Genomic DNA, 16,080 nt, shown 5'->3' on the forward strand with positions numbered 1-16,080 from the left:
GCAAATATCTCACATGGGAAAAAATAGTTTTTTGGTGTCTTCTTCAAATAAGGAGTCCCTCAAAGACCCCTATATTCCACCCATGGGGTCATGGTACCGTCAACCCTGACCCCTTATATAACTTTCAATCTTTATTTTGAGCCCCACAGGACTGTGTCCCTTTATATAACAAGCTGGGTGCAATTTTCTACACAGGCTGTGGCCAGCCACTGACAGCATTCCTGCTGGCACATGAATTTGCAAAACCTCCCAAATAATTTACAAAGGCTTCGTGTTGCTAGATATTTGCAAATTTGGATTTTCTTTAATACCTCATAAACTACTGAATGGATTTACATCAAATCACAAAAAGCATGCTTTATGGACCAAGATTAAGTTGCTGTCAAATGTGGTGCACTTCCGTTCAGCGTTTTGGGCTGTAGTCATGTCTAAAATTCCTACGGGAATTAACATGGAAAACACACTTTTTAAAAATCTCCCCCTTTTCTTGACTCCCGCTTGACTGAACAGCGCTTTTCTTTGAATAGGACGTCACGCTGTTACCTTTTGGAGTAATTGTACTCCACGCATCCTATACACCAAAATTCTTTTCGAAAAGCATAATATGGAGAAAATGCGAGAACACTCGCATGTTGAGCCCTGAAGAAGTCCCAGGTGGACGAAATCTGTTGGCTACTATTTGCTTGCTGTGATTTTAAAGAAAAACTGATGAATAAAGAATGTTTGGAAGAAGAAACAATTCCTACATTTGTTCATTGGAATAACACTGTTTAGCCATTTCTACATCTGTACTATGTTTTAAAAAAAACTTTGCTACATATATAATTGACATGTAAGTCGAGTGCTGCACCACCATTGCTATATGTACTATAATACTATGATACTGTATAATACTGCATGTGGAGCCACTGAAATTATTCTTCAATGGAAAGATAAATTACGTGGCAGAGTTGACCAAATCAAGTAATGAGAAAAGGTAATTGGTAAAGCACTACTGTGACAGTATTATTTCAGTATTTAATTATTGAACACATCGCAATACTACTTGGGCAAAAGATTCACCATATTAGAGTACCAGTTTAAAACCTGGAAACAAGAATCAACATTGGAAAGAAGATCAATTTGCTGTTGCAGAGGATCTGTGTTAGATCTGGCATCTCTTAGCATGGTTTTCCCTGAATTTATGCTTTCTGACCTCCTGTTTGCTGTCTTTAGGACTCTATGCACTTTTTCAGTGCTGACCAGTGCTAACGTGCATGTGCTCTGTGTCTAAAATATAATGGCATTTGGGATGTCCCTAATTGGCATCTTTGCTTTAAAAATAAGTCCTTAGTGTAGTGCACTACATGTCCCCAGTGCCTATAAATCAAATGCTACTAGTGGGCCTGTAGCACCAATTGTGCCACCCACAGGAGTTGCATTCCAGTCTGTTGCAGGCCGCCACTGCAGGGCCTGTGTGTCCAGTTTTAAACTGCCATTTCAACCAGACAAGATGACCTACTTGCCAGGCCTAAACCTTCCTTTTTATTAAAGGTCAGTCACCCCTAGAGTAGGCCCTAAGCAACCCCAAAGGCAGATTGCAGTGTATTTAAAAAGTAGGACATGGACTTTTTTTGTAAGTTTCACATGTCCTAGTAGTGAAATACTCTTAAATTAATTATTCACTACCACAAGGTAGATCACTCCCATAGGATAACATTGGAGATGACTTGTAACATTTTACAAGTGTAACTTCCAATTTGGAAGAAGTAGGAAAGGTTAGTTTGTTGTCTCTGGACTCACAATTTAAAAACACATTTTTAGTAGTTTGTTTTTAAATTGCAAGTCTGAAAAGACCACTTTTAGAAAGTTTGCATTTTCTTTCCTTAACCATTCTGTGCCTTCTGCCTGTCTCTGGGATACACATGTGGGTTGGGTGATGGCTGGGCTTTGTGCTTTCCCTCTAAACAGTCACAAACTAAGGAAGCTGAGGTATACCACTCACATCCTGATGGCCCATCATCAGGCTGATGGGCCTTCCTGAGCGTGTGTGAGAGAGAGGAGCTGACATTTGCACCTGAATAGGACTCTGCCTGTCCCCACACAAAGAGCTGCATACCCCCTGCAGTGAGTCTGAAGCCAGGACAGGAAAGGGTGGGGTATTGTGCACTACAAAGACCTTTCTTTGAAGTCTCCCTATTTCTAATGCTAAAATGGGTATAAGTACTGGATCTCTGACACCATATAATGAGAACACTTTGCAAACGGGGAACATTCTATTAGGGCGAAGAAATGTTGTGCTGGAAGGAGGGACTGTCACTTTGCTTCTTATTTCTGAAGTTTTAGGGATATCAAAGAATTCATCTGCATCTTGCTACCAGCACGTGGGCTTCTCTGCTGTGACTACTGCTCTGCCAAGTGGTGCAAGTCCTGGGCCCATGGAAGTGAGTGATTGGTGCTCCAACCCAAACAACTAATGAATCAAGACTAAAGCGTTGATTAGAACCGGTGCATTGCTCTGCAATATCGATGCATTGTCACTGCCTGAGCCGAAGCCGTGAACACTGCTCCCCGACTGTATGTCTAACAATCGCGACTGACAGTGCAGCCCTGACTTTGCCGATGCATCACCTCCGCATCACCGCTGCACAAGTCTCAGACATCGCATTGCCGACATGGACAACTCCCGTGCTCAGACTCCGAAACATCCCTGGTCCGGCGCCGCTTCACAATGCATTGCTTATGTGCTGCACGCATCGCCTACAGCCCAGTGGCTGGACTTAAACGCAACGGCCCCACGCACAGCAATCTTGACATTAATGCATCAATGACGTTGCCAGACTTTGGAAACGACAGATCACCTTCAATAGCAATGCATCCCTTCCTTTGCTCAATGCACCATCAACACATCGTACCGAGCTTCGACGCATCCAAGGAACTGTCAGCTGGTTTGCATGAATACTGTATCAGTCCCGTGCTCATCACGGTCGGTTGGAACTTTTGAATTTGCCCAGGTCAAGCACACCCAGATAGCCCCAGTTGGAGCTATAGGGTTCTAATCACCCCATTTTTATTCAATCTTGGAAAATGCATAACTTGACTTGTGTATGTTGGATGTTTATCGTTTTGGCCTTGTTTTATTCAAATAAATATTGGCTATTTTTCTGAACTCATGTGGAGTACTTCTTTTGTGTTTTCACTGTGGCGCTGTGTGTGTGCATGGGTGTGTGCACACAAACACTTTACACATTACCTCTTTAGTTTAGTCTTACTCCTCCTAGAAGGTGAGCACATGTAAACTTTTAGTGTGAACTACACTTACCCTGACTAGGATTGCGGTTCTTGCTTGGACAGGGTGCTGACCTCTGCCAACCAGAAACACAATTTTTAACAGTTTGCCACTGTGCAGGAACATGAGATGGACATTTTTAAGTAACTTTTAATCTATTTGAGCTAGAAACTACTTTTGGGTGAAATTTACAAACTATGCATTATATGTTGCTTTATGGTTGTGATAAATCTATAATTATGCCGTAGTCACAGAATTTCATTTCCAGCAATGCTGCCTATATTTAAGGACATGGACAATATGTCTAGAATAACTACAGAAAGGTGCACATAGGCTTCAGTTTAGATCTTTCCTTACTAGAGTACAGCTTCGCCATATATTCCCAGTCCTTTGCAGCTGGGTAGCAGCAAACCTGAAGTCAGTGCCAGGGCATCTGAAGAGTTTGATCTCACAACTAAAAAGGCTCTGATAAAACTCCCCTCTTCAAAAGGGCAAATCTTTCACTGCCCCGAGAAGCTCTGGGGGACCGATGCCTAAAGGACGCCATATAAGTCCAATTTCCAGGGGACTGCTCTGAACCATGTACGGTTCTCGTTCTCTGTAACAGGACACAGATAAAGGAGATCAGAGAGGAAGGAGAAGTGGGGGAGAGTGTCTATGGGTAGCATAGCCTCCTGATCATTGTTAAAATAGAAGATGATGTTTGCTATCAGCGGAGGTTAGTTATAAAAAACATGTCCGCCAAAGGGTATTGTGTCCAATGTTCCATTCACACTACTTCCAGTGTTTGGGATTATAATGGCAGTGTGAAGGACTCGATAGAGCGCTCGTGACCATCTCAGTTCCTTAAAAACATGACCTGATGTGTTTGCCTATGGAAAATGTTTTTAATTTTTATGAGGAGGCGAGTTGATGTCATTCTTATGTCCAGTTACTGCACCCCCAAGACAACTATTTACTGCTATCAGCCAGAACTGGGTTAAAGGAGTGCAAGGGGCCTGGGTTTTGGGACTATTACATGGAGAGACCAAATGTGGGTCTTCGAACTCTTAGGACACAACAAATGTTTCCCTCAGGGTGACGAAAACTACAGTTTGGGGCATCTCTTCAGATTAAGCACCTCTTCTTCTGTGCTAAACTGTAAAATGCAATGGAAACACCAGGCCTGTATGTGTAGAATACCACAGACCTTCGTCCTTGCAACATATCAACTCTGTGAGACCCACATTTGCTCCGATGAGCAGAAGTGCACGTGTCCTTTCTCTGAGGGGCAGTTTGTAAAGGGGGCAAATGCTGTGGGCATTCTTTTCGCATGCTAGTGTCAGCGATCCCTCATAAGAATGTGTGAATTTCAGCAGGTACAATAGATCTTCTGCTAATATGACCCCTTCATGAACTCAGAGCCTCCTCCTTCTGGAGTCTTGGGGATCATTTTGTAACTTTGCAGGTAATCTTGCAAAAATGCTGTTTCTTCACAAATCCATTGAAGCGGAAAGGCATCTTAATTTAATAACAAGGGCTCCCTGATCCAAAGGAACAGCAGTCACAGCCAAGCCTATGTTTCATGGGCATACATTGCTAAGTACACCAACATGTTTAAGGTGAACTGACAAATTAAAAAAGAAATGCACCATGCTGCTGATTATCATAGCTCAAGTCTATTGTTCAAAAACACAGTGGCACTGGATATCTTACTGCTATGGAGCACCACTCTGGGGAAAAAGGCAGCATTTTTGGATAACCTTCTGTGCTACTCACTGTAACCCTTGTGAATAGCTGCAGTACCTAAAACTTCCCTTTACAGTACCAAATCAGCCTTGGGACTTTTTATATAGTTCAACCGGTTGAAGCACCTGCAAGAAAATATATTTCGGCCAATGGTCACCAACTGACTAATCATAGGTAAATGGACTTTCTCAGCTATTCGTGCTTTCAAGGTGGAAAGAGCCAACAACTCTTTCTCTCTCTCTCTCTCTCTCTCTCTCTCTCTCTCTCTCTCTTTCTCCCTCATACTCTGTCAGGAATCAGCAGGGGTTCTGACATTCTAGAAAGATTACAATAACAGCAGTAAGATAATTTCCTTCAAGGATGTGGCATACTGGTCAAGTGTAGTTGGGACACCATGAAAAGCTAGCCAACCAGGATCAAGGGCGGGACATCTGGGTCACAAAAAACACAGCAGCAGTATTTAATCTTCTGGAAGATGCCTGGCTACTTCATGTTGTATTGGCTCTTTCTTCACTGCAGTTAGTTCATCTGCTGTTCCCGCCCCTTAACTTTTTTGCTTTCACCATTTTCTTTTCCCTCTATCAATAGGTCTGTTTACGTTAACTCAGCTTTTTAGATTCTGCCTGGTTGTGGCTTTCCTCCTCTCCAGTTCCCTGACCTTTTGCCTGCTTACCCTGACCCTGCTATTCAGATTCTGTTTGTTATATTGTTTTATTGACGTGTAACCTGTACCCGTCTCCGACCCTTATTTCCCTGTTACTGGCCCTGCTCTTTGGATTCTGCTTTGGCTATGTTGTCTGGATGTGCTTCTCCTACTCCCTTTTCCTATTGAAACGTATCCCGACTGCTTGCCTGAGTTTGGGTTTTACCTGCTTCACTCACTCCTGGCTCAGGTTCAGTGTGACCTGCCTTTCAGAAGCTGGAGGGAATACAAGTTATCACATATTTGTTTGGAACATCATGTATTTCTGACTCTCGCTTAAACACCGTATGTACCCTTTTCAAATAGTGAGACATATTACCACCTAAGAGTCTTCATGAATACCCGCACTGTGACAAGAGACGCAAAACTAGAGAGAGTCGTAGCAAGGAAGAGTTGGCCATGCAGTCTCCATCTCTTTCTCTCTCTCTCTCTCACTTTGTCTCCCCCTCTTTCTATCTCTCTCTCTTTCCATTCCCTTACCACTCCAGTGTTCAACCCTGTCTCGTGCAGCCTAGTTAGTATAGACAGGGACACACTCTTGAAAGGGAGGCAGATTGGCATCAGAACTAGTCAAGTAGCACTCTGGCTGGAGTTTATAATTCTTTGTTCCTTGCAGTACCATCACATCCCCTTTGGGGTACATTTGCTGTAAAATAATTTAATATCAGAACAATACTTGCACAGGTTTCTTGTAATGTTTAGATTCAGCATCAATTGTCCATGATCAAAAGTATTGCATTGCCTCGGTCTGACTCTGCAAGTCCATTCGGCTTTTCAAACATGACATATGCATAACACGCTATCCCAAGAAGGAAGCTAGGACCAAACCCTCGTGGTTTGATCACAACTGCTCAATAGCTGCCTCCAGATTACATAATTCCTTACGAGTAACCCCGAGGGATGAGGGCTCTATACCTTCCCTGCGAGCAAGTTATAAGAGAGCAGAGAGAGAAGAGTAAGAGAACTAAGCGCCAAGGTGTGGGAAAATCTGAGTTTGACCCTCCGCAGAAAGGACTTGTTTGAATTCTGGAGAGTGATGAAGGCCCCCCCATTTAAAGCAGGAGGGGGCTCCAACACTAGATTCACATATTGATGAAGAAGGCTGGGTATCCCACTTCCAGAATATATTTAAAATCCATGTTGTAAATAGGAACTCTGGTCCATGTACAGAGGCCCCATGAACATCAGATCTAATTTTCCAGGTCGATGAAATCGATTTAGCTTTGGCCCAGACCACCCTATTGAAGGCGACTGGTCCTGATGGCATCCCGGCTGATATCTTTCTGGAAACCAAAACGCTCTCGGCCCCGTAACTGACCAGTGTTTTTAATGTTGCATCTAAGATTGGTCCCCCCAGTTCTTAGAAGCAGTCGGTTATTGTCCCTATTTAAAAGAAGGGTGACAGAGCAGAACAAACAAATTATAGACCTATCTCTTTAACTGATAGTACTGCAAATTAATTGGGAGGTTGCTTTTAAACAGGATATTGGACTGGGCTCAAGAGAAAAATATTAGCATCGGCTCAGTATGGGTTTAGAAAAGGACAGGGCACGAGTGATCAGCGACTAAATTTGACCATGTTTATTTCTAAATACACCTTAGCTAAGGATGGCCTACTATATATGGCATTTATGGATTTATTATCCACCTTTATTTGTGTATTGCATAGTAAATTATGAGTAATAATGGAAGAAATCGGTGCGGATCCCCCTGTTATTGCCTTTATAAGACAGCTGTACATGGGAGCGAAAGCATCTGTCAGTATGGTAGGAGTGGAGAATGAACAAGGGTGTTCAACATCAGGTAGGGGGTAAGACAGGGTTGTGTACTGGCTCCATTCCTTTTTTTTCTGTACACTAACGGGCTAGAGGTAATTCTGGGTTGCTCCATGAAGGATATTCCCTATGTAGAATCATCCCCCTTACCCATACTTCTATATGCGGATGATGCAGTGTTACTGGCCAGAACCCCGATGGCGCTACAGAAACTTTTACAGGATTATTCAAGTTATATGGATAGCCTAGACCCGAGTATAAATGTATTGAACTCTTTCGTTTTAATGCTGCTGTTGGTCCTAAGAAATCTTTTAGTTTTAATTTAGAGGGCCAGAAGCTGGAGGTGGTTGATTCATTTGCCTATATGGGAGTAACATTCGATAGTAAGTTATCTTGGAAAAAGATGCTTCTAAGTAGAAAGGCTTTTTGGAAAACAGGATTAGGGCTTTGGCGGATCTTTCTACAAAACTGGGTTCCAAACCTCTGCCAGAAATAATACACATGTATTCACAAAAAATGTTGGCAAGTGCAAGCTATGGGGCAGCGATTTGGGGTACGTTAGACCCAGCTCTGCTCCACCTTGTTGAGGTCACCCTTTGTAAGAAATTGCTTTTGCTTCTCCGCACTGGTGCAAATTATTTATCGCATGCAGAACTGGTTTTGCCCTTTCTTGAGGCTGTAATTAGACTGACCCCCCCTCCTGCTATGGCTCTCCATTTGGTCAAGTCAATGCTTACAAAATAACCAGGAAATCCTCAGGGATTGTTTGAAACTGGATTACACCGAAATGATCCCGTGGTTAAACTATGTTAAGAACATTTTGTCTATCTTAGGTCTCCAATATCTATGTGAGTTCCCACAGCGGTGCACCTTATTTCCAAAGGCAAAACTAAAAAAGATGTTCTTGGAAAAAGCTGCAAATGATAGGTGGGAAAGAAACAAACATAAATCAACTATAATTGTGTATAGCGTTCTTCCCACGGCCAAAGTTATACTACATTCATATCTTTCATTTGTACGGAACCCACAGCATAGATATATCTTGGTCAGATTTGGGATTAACTATATTCCGTTAATGCTCGGTTTTCCAGCTAACACTTATTCGATGAACATTTACCTCCATGCCCATGTAATGGGAGAGCACCTCAAACAACGATATATATTCTCTTTTTTTGCATACTCTATGGTCCCCAAAGGAAAACTCTGTTAGTCCCCATGTTACGGAAATATAATTTCACTCAATATAAGCCTGCACTGCACTTTATACAACAGCTCCCAGATCCCTATGTGTGTTACTCTCTTGTTTCCTGTTTTTGGGCAGTGCCTTCTAGAAGACGTTTAACTTCATAATTGTATTTTTAATGTATTATTTTATCTGACACTGATGAAGTTATGAATATATGGACTTATTTTATACGGTGTAAGTTTTATATAGATTTTATTGAGGTAATGGCTTTTTAACTTGTTTTATATCTGTATATTGTATGTGTAGAAATAATGCAAAATAAAGTATGTTTGACTGACTGATATGTATTTTTTTTATTTAAAATGTTTTGGTGCATTATGGCCTACAATTCTCTTTAAGTTACTGGAAGACTGCTGACTCTATGAAAGCCGACAACAGCATTCAGAGTGTACAGAGAGTCTCAACAAACAGTTTATATTAGGTATCAACAGTATCTGCAAGGAGGCATTCATGGGTGCATGTGTCAGTCTCTCTCTCTCTCTCTCTCTCTCTCTCTGCTGTTTCAGGGATTTCCAGTATTGCTCCACGAGGGCCAGAGCCATAACAACTATGTAAACTACTGACTTTATCATCTTCAGACTGATTCCTTTTATCCAAATATATCTCAATTGGAGGTCCTGAAGACCCACCATGATTCCACCTTGGCACAACAATTTTGGGCATGACTTGTTGCAACCAAAGAACTTCCATAGTATCTTCAGTTGGGGACAGTACATGTTTCAAGCAGGTCCGGGAATTTGGAAGAGCTTCTCTTTGGATCCGCAGTGTATGAGGCTTGTATATGACTTGCCTCTTGCACCCTACCTTCTATTCCTACTTCTGTTGTGATTGACGTGCCTCTCCATGCATTGCTAAAAAGGGCCGCTGAATGGGTTACATATGTCCGCACCTTTGAAGCTTTAGATGAGCCGCTCGTTCTAAAGCCCATTCTGGTCTGCAGTCTGCTTGGGGTATTAATGTTCTTATAAACAGTTCACCAATTCAAGCACACGAATTGTCACTTTCCAACAAAAATCAGTCTGGCAAATATAAGCATGCAGGAAATCCGTATGTAAACATGCAATGATTTCAAACTATACCAAAAAAGAATGGAGCAGAATTAGGATCCACCAGCGCAGTAGTAGTATTCTACTTTGCAAATAAGGTAATGGCCACACATATACTTTTCTATGTTTAGGTACACTTGATTGGCTTAATTTCTAGCAATAGACTGTATACACAATATTGTGGTCCATAATATCGCCTTGTATTTATACTGAATCCAGCACATCACACCTACGCCTACATTAACAGTGTATGTATATTATTATTATTTTTTATCTTCACATTGTCCATCTAACACTATTAACTATTTTAGTCATCTGGTTATAATTAGCCTGCGATTAAGTGTATATACAGATATAGTGAATGCTAAATTATTATCATGCAATGCAATGAAAGTGACTTAGGGCGGATGTACGACCATTCCAAATTGGGACTCGCAATTTGCACTCAATTGCAAGTTGCAAATTACGAGTCACAATTTGGAATGTACAACAGTGTCAGAGACACTGATTGCGATTCCCAATGAGGTCGCAAAAAGCGAGGCTCATGAATATTAATGAGCCACTCGTAATTTGCAACCCCATTGGGAATGGCTGGCCCTCCCAGGGATGGTGGCCTGCTGGGCTCAGCAGACCTCCATTTCTGTGACTGCTTGTAAATAAAGCAGTGTTTTTTTAATGCAGCCCGTTTTCCCTGAAGGAAAGCGGGATGCATTTTTTTATTTTTTATGAAACGTTGTTTCATTTTTCAAAGGCAGGTAGTGGTCCTTGGGACCACTGCCAGCCCTTAAAAAGTATTTGTAGAGTCAGTTACAAAGGGGAAGGGGTCCCCTGGAGACCCATTCCCATTTGCGACTCCATTGCCACCCTCTTGAAGAGGGTGGTAAATTGCGAGTGTTTTGCGAACGCAATTGCAGTCACAAAACATTCATACATGGCTAGAGAGTCGCTATTAGAAAGGGCATGCCCCTTCCTAATAGCGGGTCTCAAAACACAATTTTGCAAGTCTCACTTTTTTGCGACTTGCAAAATTGTGTTTGTATACAGCCATGTAGGTTTTTGCATGTGCAAACGGGTCTCCAACCCATTTGCGCACGTAAAAACTGGTCGTACATCTGGCCCTTAGTGGGGGTATACTTTCTCTTATACACTGTCCAATGCTAGCACTCTAGACTACACCTTTTCAGGTAGAATATGCAACAGATTTAAACTCATCTTTAATTGTGAACAAAGAGGGTGCCGCTTTCTAGAGCTGCGTATGATGATGGGGCACTTGCGTTCAGGGATTCTCAGCCGATGATATAAGCCCTCTAGACAGGTACTTCATTATGGCATGACGGAAAAGGACATTGTGCAATACTCTGCCTTCCCGGTTATACTCCTCAGGCATGAGACGGGTCATCTCTAGAGACAGCACCTTCACTTATTGTAAAACTCACATCACACATACACACACACTATTACTTTAATGTTTAGGCTCCCCCACCCTCTGCCCCTCTCTCAGGCCCTGTACATAGCCTGTAGGAACCTAGCAAGATATTCTGGGGAGCAATAGCCAATGGAAGAGATGGTTAGAAGGACTGTAACAAGGGAGCTAGACCTCAGACCAATACGATTAATCGTAAGTAAATTGGGACTGTAGATACAGGGCATTAAGGATGGCCTTGTGGTGTGTCTCAGTCCTCATACATGAATGCTCATATCCAGTGATTGCTTTTAAAGAAATGTATGTAGACGTATAAGTGTGATCTGGATAGCTGTCTGACAAAGCACAGCCTGCCTGCGACTGAACTAGACTGGTGTTAACATGGGTACTGCATAGGACCTTTTCATAGAGATACATCACATTCCCATCCCAGATAGAGCATTTTACACAGTGCCCAGTGCTGTATGCATGCAGCATGCACCTGCTTGCAACCACCACCATTGGCAGGAGAGCGTGGGAATCTCACTCTGAGGGAGCAGGACCTACCTTTTGTTGCCAGACGAACACAGTTAATTTTGGTTTCCTAAAAAGAAGAAACAAGCACACTTTAGTCAGACTTTCTGAACATGCACATAAAATAAAACAATACAATTTTTGGCGAACCCGATCCGTGCCCAGTCTGGGCTGCTAGACGTTGTTTGGTCTTAATGAAACCAGGGTTAACATTTCCAATCATTTAGATCAACAACACGTTCAGGGCAAAGGCTTCATGTGCACCTAATTACACAATGCAGAAGGAACATTGCACGTACCAAGGAACAATGAGTAGAAACAGTGTAAGCATTAATTGCAGGCGCACAGCAGGTGAGGCGTTCTAGTGTATACCAGTGTGTCTATGCACGCAAACGCTCACACACATCCCCATCCCACAGAGAACCCACACACACAACAGGCCTGTCCCAAATAAACCTCACAGAACATAGGGACACAATGTCAGCTTCCATCGAAGCCAGGTGGCAGGCTGAAGAGCAGTCTGAATTGCTGCCTGACAGCATCATCCTTTCATATTTCTCTGACCAGAGCTTGGTGACGAGTGAAAGAACAGATGTATGACAGTAATCTATTTTCCTATTGCATGAGCACATTAGCAGGTAGAGCAGCACTGACGTGAGTGCTTACTCACTTGAAAAAGGACCCAGTTCGACAGGCCGATGAAACGAGGCATGCCAATCAATAAAAGTGATTAAGGACATGAAATGTTTATTATTTGTCCTTTCGAGATCTATTTCTGAATCCTAGCTACCCCAGCGGAAGTCGGGAAGCCAAACAGGAACTACTGCAACACTAACCACACATTTGTTTAGCACGATCGCTCTAGGGCACATTTTTGAGGTGGAAGGGAATACTGCTGTGGCAATCCTGCACTCAGAATTACATATAGTGCAGTTATTGGTGATTCTATGGTGGGGAAAGTTATTGGGACCATATGTACAAGTCCCTATCTGGTAACATCACTTTTTGTGACGTTGCCTTATGTGCAAGGCAGTGTTCAGCCACTTAACGTGGCCTAACGCTGCCTTGTACATAAGGCACCCTTTCACACTATGTTTAGCGTGAAACGGACGTGCAGTGGGTGTTGTGGTGGGCATTCCACTGCAACACCCATTGTATTTGACACTGCCCCCTATGCACAAGGGTGGCATACATAGGAGGCAGCGCCAAAATTAAGACCAGGAAAATCTTGTTCTTAAGTTGACGAATGAGGAGAAATGCATTATTACTCCTAGTTTTTGCTTTTTCAATGTGTGCTGCCTTGTGCAGCACACATGGAAAAAGCAAAATGCCACGGTTTGTTTATGTACCAAAGGTGTCCCTTCCTATACATGAACAAACCTTTTTTAAAAATGCCATTTCGTAACTTTCATGTGTGCTGCATGAAGCAGCACACATGAAAGTTAAAAAGTGGCATTTTAGGATTGTTTATGTGCAGGAAGGGACACCTTCCTACACATAACCAATCTTCCCCTGAACACAGACACCCTTGCACTCTGGTGCAAGGGTGCCTGCTTTGGCGCTAAGTTGTTAAACTTTGCGCCATCGCAGGGGGAAACGCAAGGCTGCACCACATTCATGTAAATATGGTGCAGCCTTGCATTTACGAAGTGGCGGAGCATGTCATTAAGCCCAGGAGGCTAACAACACGCTCCGCCACTTCATTGTACATACCCCCCATAGTTTTTGGACTTGCTATCAGAGCAGCTCACAGAAATCACTTACAGCAACAACACCGGTCCCTTATCTCTGCTCTGCCTCTTCATCATTCTGATTCAGCTATGCGATCAGCTGTAAACTGGTGAACTAGAATACGAAGAATGTCGCTTGTAATATATAAATTAGGTGATCAAAATCGAATGGATTTTAGTAAGTAGTTTAAGAGCACAAATCATGAGTTCTCACGCTATGGCACACAGCCAGTAGTCCAGAGTTTCAAACTTAACGATATCTTCATGGGGTCAGATTTTGTAACTATCTGGCTATTTTTGGGCAAGTTTCACAAAGTTATTTCTCTGCCTACTCTTGCCTTACTCCCACCCTTGTTGTGAAATTGCACCTAAATGTATAGGTGTGATTCACAAACACTTTTTGTGAATATTTATATGCAATCAAGGAAAGGGTATGAACTGTTATTGAATTTCCAAGAGTAAGACCAGCTTATTCTTGAATCCACAAAACCGTTTTCTATGCACATTCCACTGAATAAGATACAGCACCTCAAAGGAAGTACTTTGTGTATCAGGCCTAGGTATTCATTTATACTTCACTTCTAAGACAGGACTAAGATACAGTTATTCATGGAATAAGCCCTTTGAACTAGGCTCCATGTACCGTTGTCATTAACATGAAAATAATAGTTAAACGAAATTGTAAACCAATCTCTCGGCTATGTGCATGTTCAAGTATAAGTGCATTTGCAGAACTTCTGAGTCAAGAATCCTCTTAGTAACCTCTTTTGTGCATTAGTATAGAATAATGTGCCTCACAGAATTCCAATCTAAGGCACATAATGGCAGATGTACCTCCTTTTCTACATTATAAGGATATTGGAAGTCACAGAGGAGTTCCATGACTATATATGTGAAAGATAGAAATGTTGCTCTTAATTTGTACTTGGCAAAACTGTCTTGATGAGACTCGGATTTGTTGTGTAATTTATGATCGTGTTATGCTGAAATAAATCACTACTGACGACTGACTCTGAACCATAGCAAAGTGATTAATCAGAACAAATACATGAAGCTTGTTTAAACTCACAGTTTGAAGCAATTCATCTCGGCAAAGTAAAGAGAAAAGTTCAAACTAACACTTTCAAAATGTTTGATTTTCTCTGTTCTAAGTTTTTTCACATTAATTCCAAAATAGTACCTATCTTGTTGAAATTGCAATTCACTTAGGAATGATCAACAAACTCCAAATTCGCAATATCGAAGTGACTTTTTGAGACATTTAAAAGTCATGGGGGTGGGATCCTCAGCATGTGTTTTTCTCTGATATCGATTGCAACTTTGTGGAGCAGATGCCTAAAATGTCTCAACCAACGGGCATTAACTTTGACAAGGCCATAGATGCGAAAGACCTCTACATGTTGATTTCTTTTTACTGAAACTTAGGGCCACCAAATTGTTAGATATGATACACTCAATCACTTTACATAACTTACCCTATTCAGGACATTTGAAATTATTATCCATTTTGACTGCTATGAAAGAATATACATTGTTTCAAAATATTGTGTTAATCTAAACTAATGCACTTGAGGGCAAAAAAGAAAGAGATTGAGGAAAGACAGAAACAGAGACTATAGTTCTTTTTCACCTCTGCAAGATAAAGCATACTTTTTCATCAATAGTGATAATTAAGGCATAACATTTGAAGTCTGAAAAGTGTGAGTCTTTGCCAGTGCTAGTAACGACTTTCTTTTTTTTAAATGTTGACGTTTTTGCTAAGTTAAGTTTAGCATTGGTTGCACCCTTTGACAACCTTTGTTGGTGACCCTCTATCCCTCTTTCTGGACAAATTACCTCACTACCACTTTCCGATGGTGGCCCTCATCTCTCCTTAGGTCTTCTCTCACATTTATTTAATTTCTTTTCTAGCATTACTCATGCCAACGTAGGGTGTCAGAGCACTTAATATCACAACAGACACACACACACACACACAAACACACACACACACACATACACAGTATACAGACATAATAAATCATTCAAGTGTGTAAATCAATATACAACAAATGTAAAATAAGACAATGAGGACTACAAGGTACAGGTGTCACATTGGGGTCGATTGCGATGGAGGCCGGAAAGCCTCCGACCGCTAGTCGGATGTATTCCAACCGCGTCAGAGACTTTCCGACCGACTCGGTCGTTTTGCAGTCCGACTGCCGAATTACGATGACAGCAGTTGGAATGTAAACTAGATGGTCATTCCGACTCAGTTCCGACCGGCTCTCGTAGTATTCCAGTCGATTGGAACCGCACCATAATCCCCTATGAATGGCATTTCTGCTTTCAGGATTATAATGTTGGTTTCCGACAGCTTTTCCGTGCCAGCCTTTTCGACATGGCAGGGCCCCATTGCTTTGGCGGCCTCCAGTTGGTTGTCGAGTGGCTACCTAGGGTACCCCCCTGTAAAAACCTGCACTGTGTGGCAGCCAGTACGGGGTGCCTGCGACAGGGTGCAGGGTTTTAGACACATACCCATTTCTCCATAGGAGCCTGTGCCACGGCTGGTTTATGGCGGTAACACAAGCTCCCACAGAGAACAGTGGTAATCCAACCGAACAGTGTTTGGTTGCATCATAATCAGGCGATCTGAAGTACCGACCTCA

At 42.2% G+C, this 16,080-nt stretch overlaps 1 protein-coding gene across 4 annotated transcripts in view; it reads right to left on the minus strand.

Annotated features, from left to right (window-relative positions):
* Nucleotides 1–16,080, minus strand: part of PTPRT (protein tyrosine phosphatase receptor type T) — a 1,546,842-nt gene that overhangs the window by 336,589 nt on the left and 1,194,173 nt on the right. For all 4 annotated transcript variants that reach the window (XM_085619228.1, XM_085619229.1, XM_085619230.1 and 1 more), the window contains exon 13: nucleotides 11,736–11,772. In XM_085619228.1, coding sequence (XP_085475354.1) covers nucleotides 11,736–11,772 — 37 coding nt within the window. The remainder of the gene's footprint in view (nucleotides 1–11,735; nucleotides 11,773–16,080) is intronic.

Source organism: Triturus cristatus, chromosome 7 (genome assembly GCF_964204655.1).
Source record: "Triturus cristatus chromosome 7, aTriCri1.1, whole genome shotgun sequence".
In the NCBI taxonomy this organism is placed as follows: domain Eukaryota; kingdom Metazoa; phylum Chordata; class Amphibia; order Caudata; family Salamandridae; genus Triturus; species Triturus cristatus.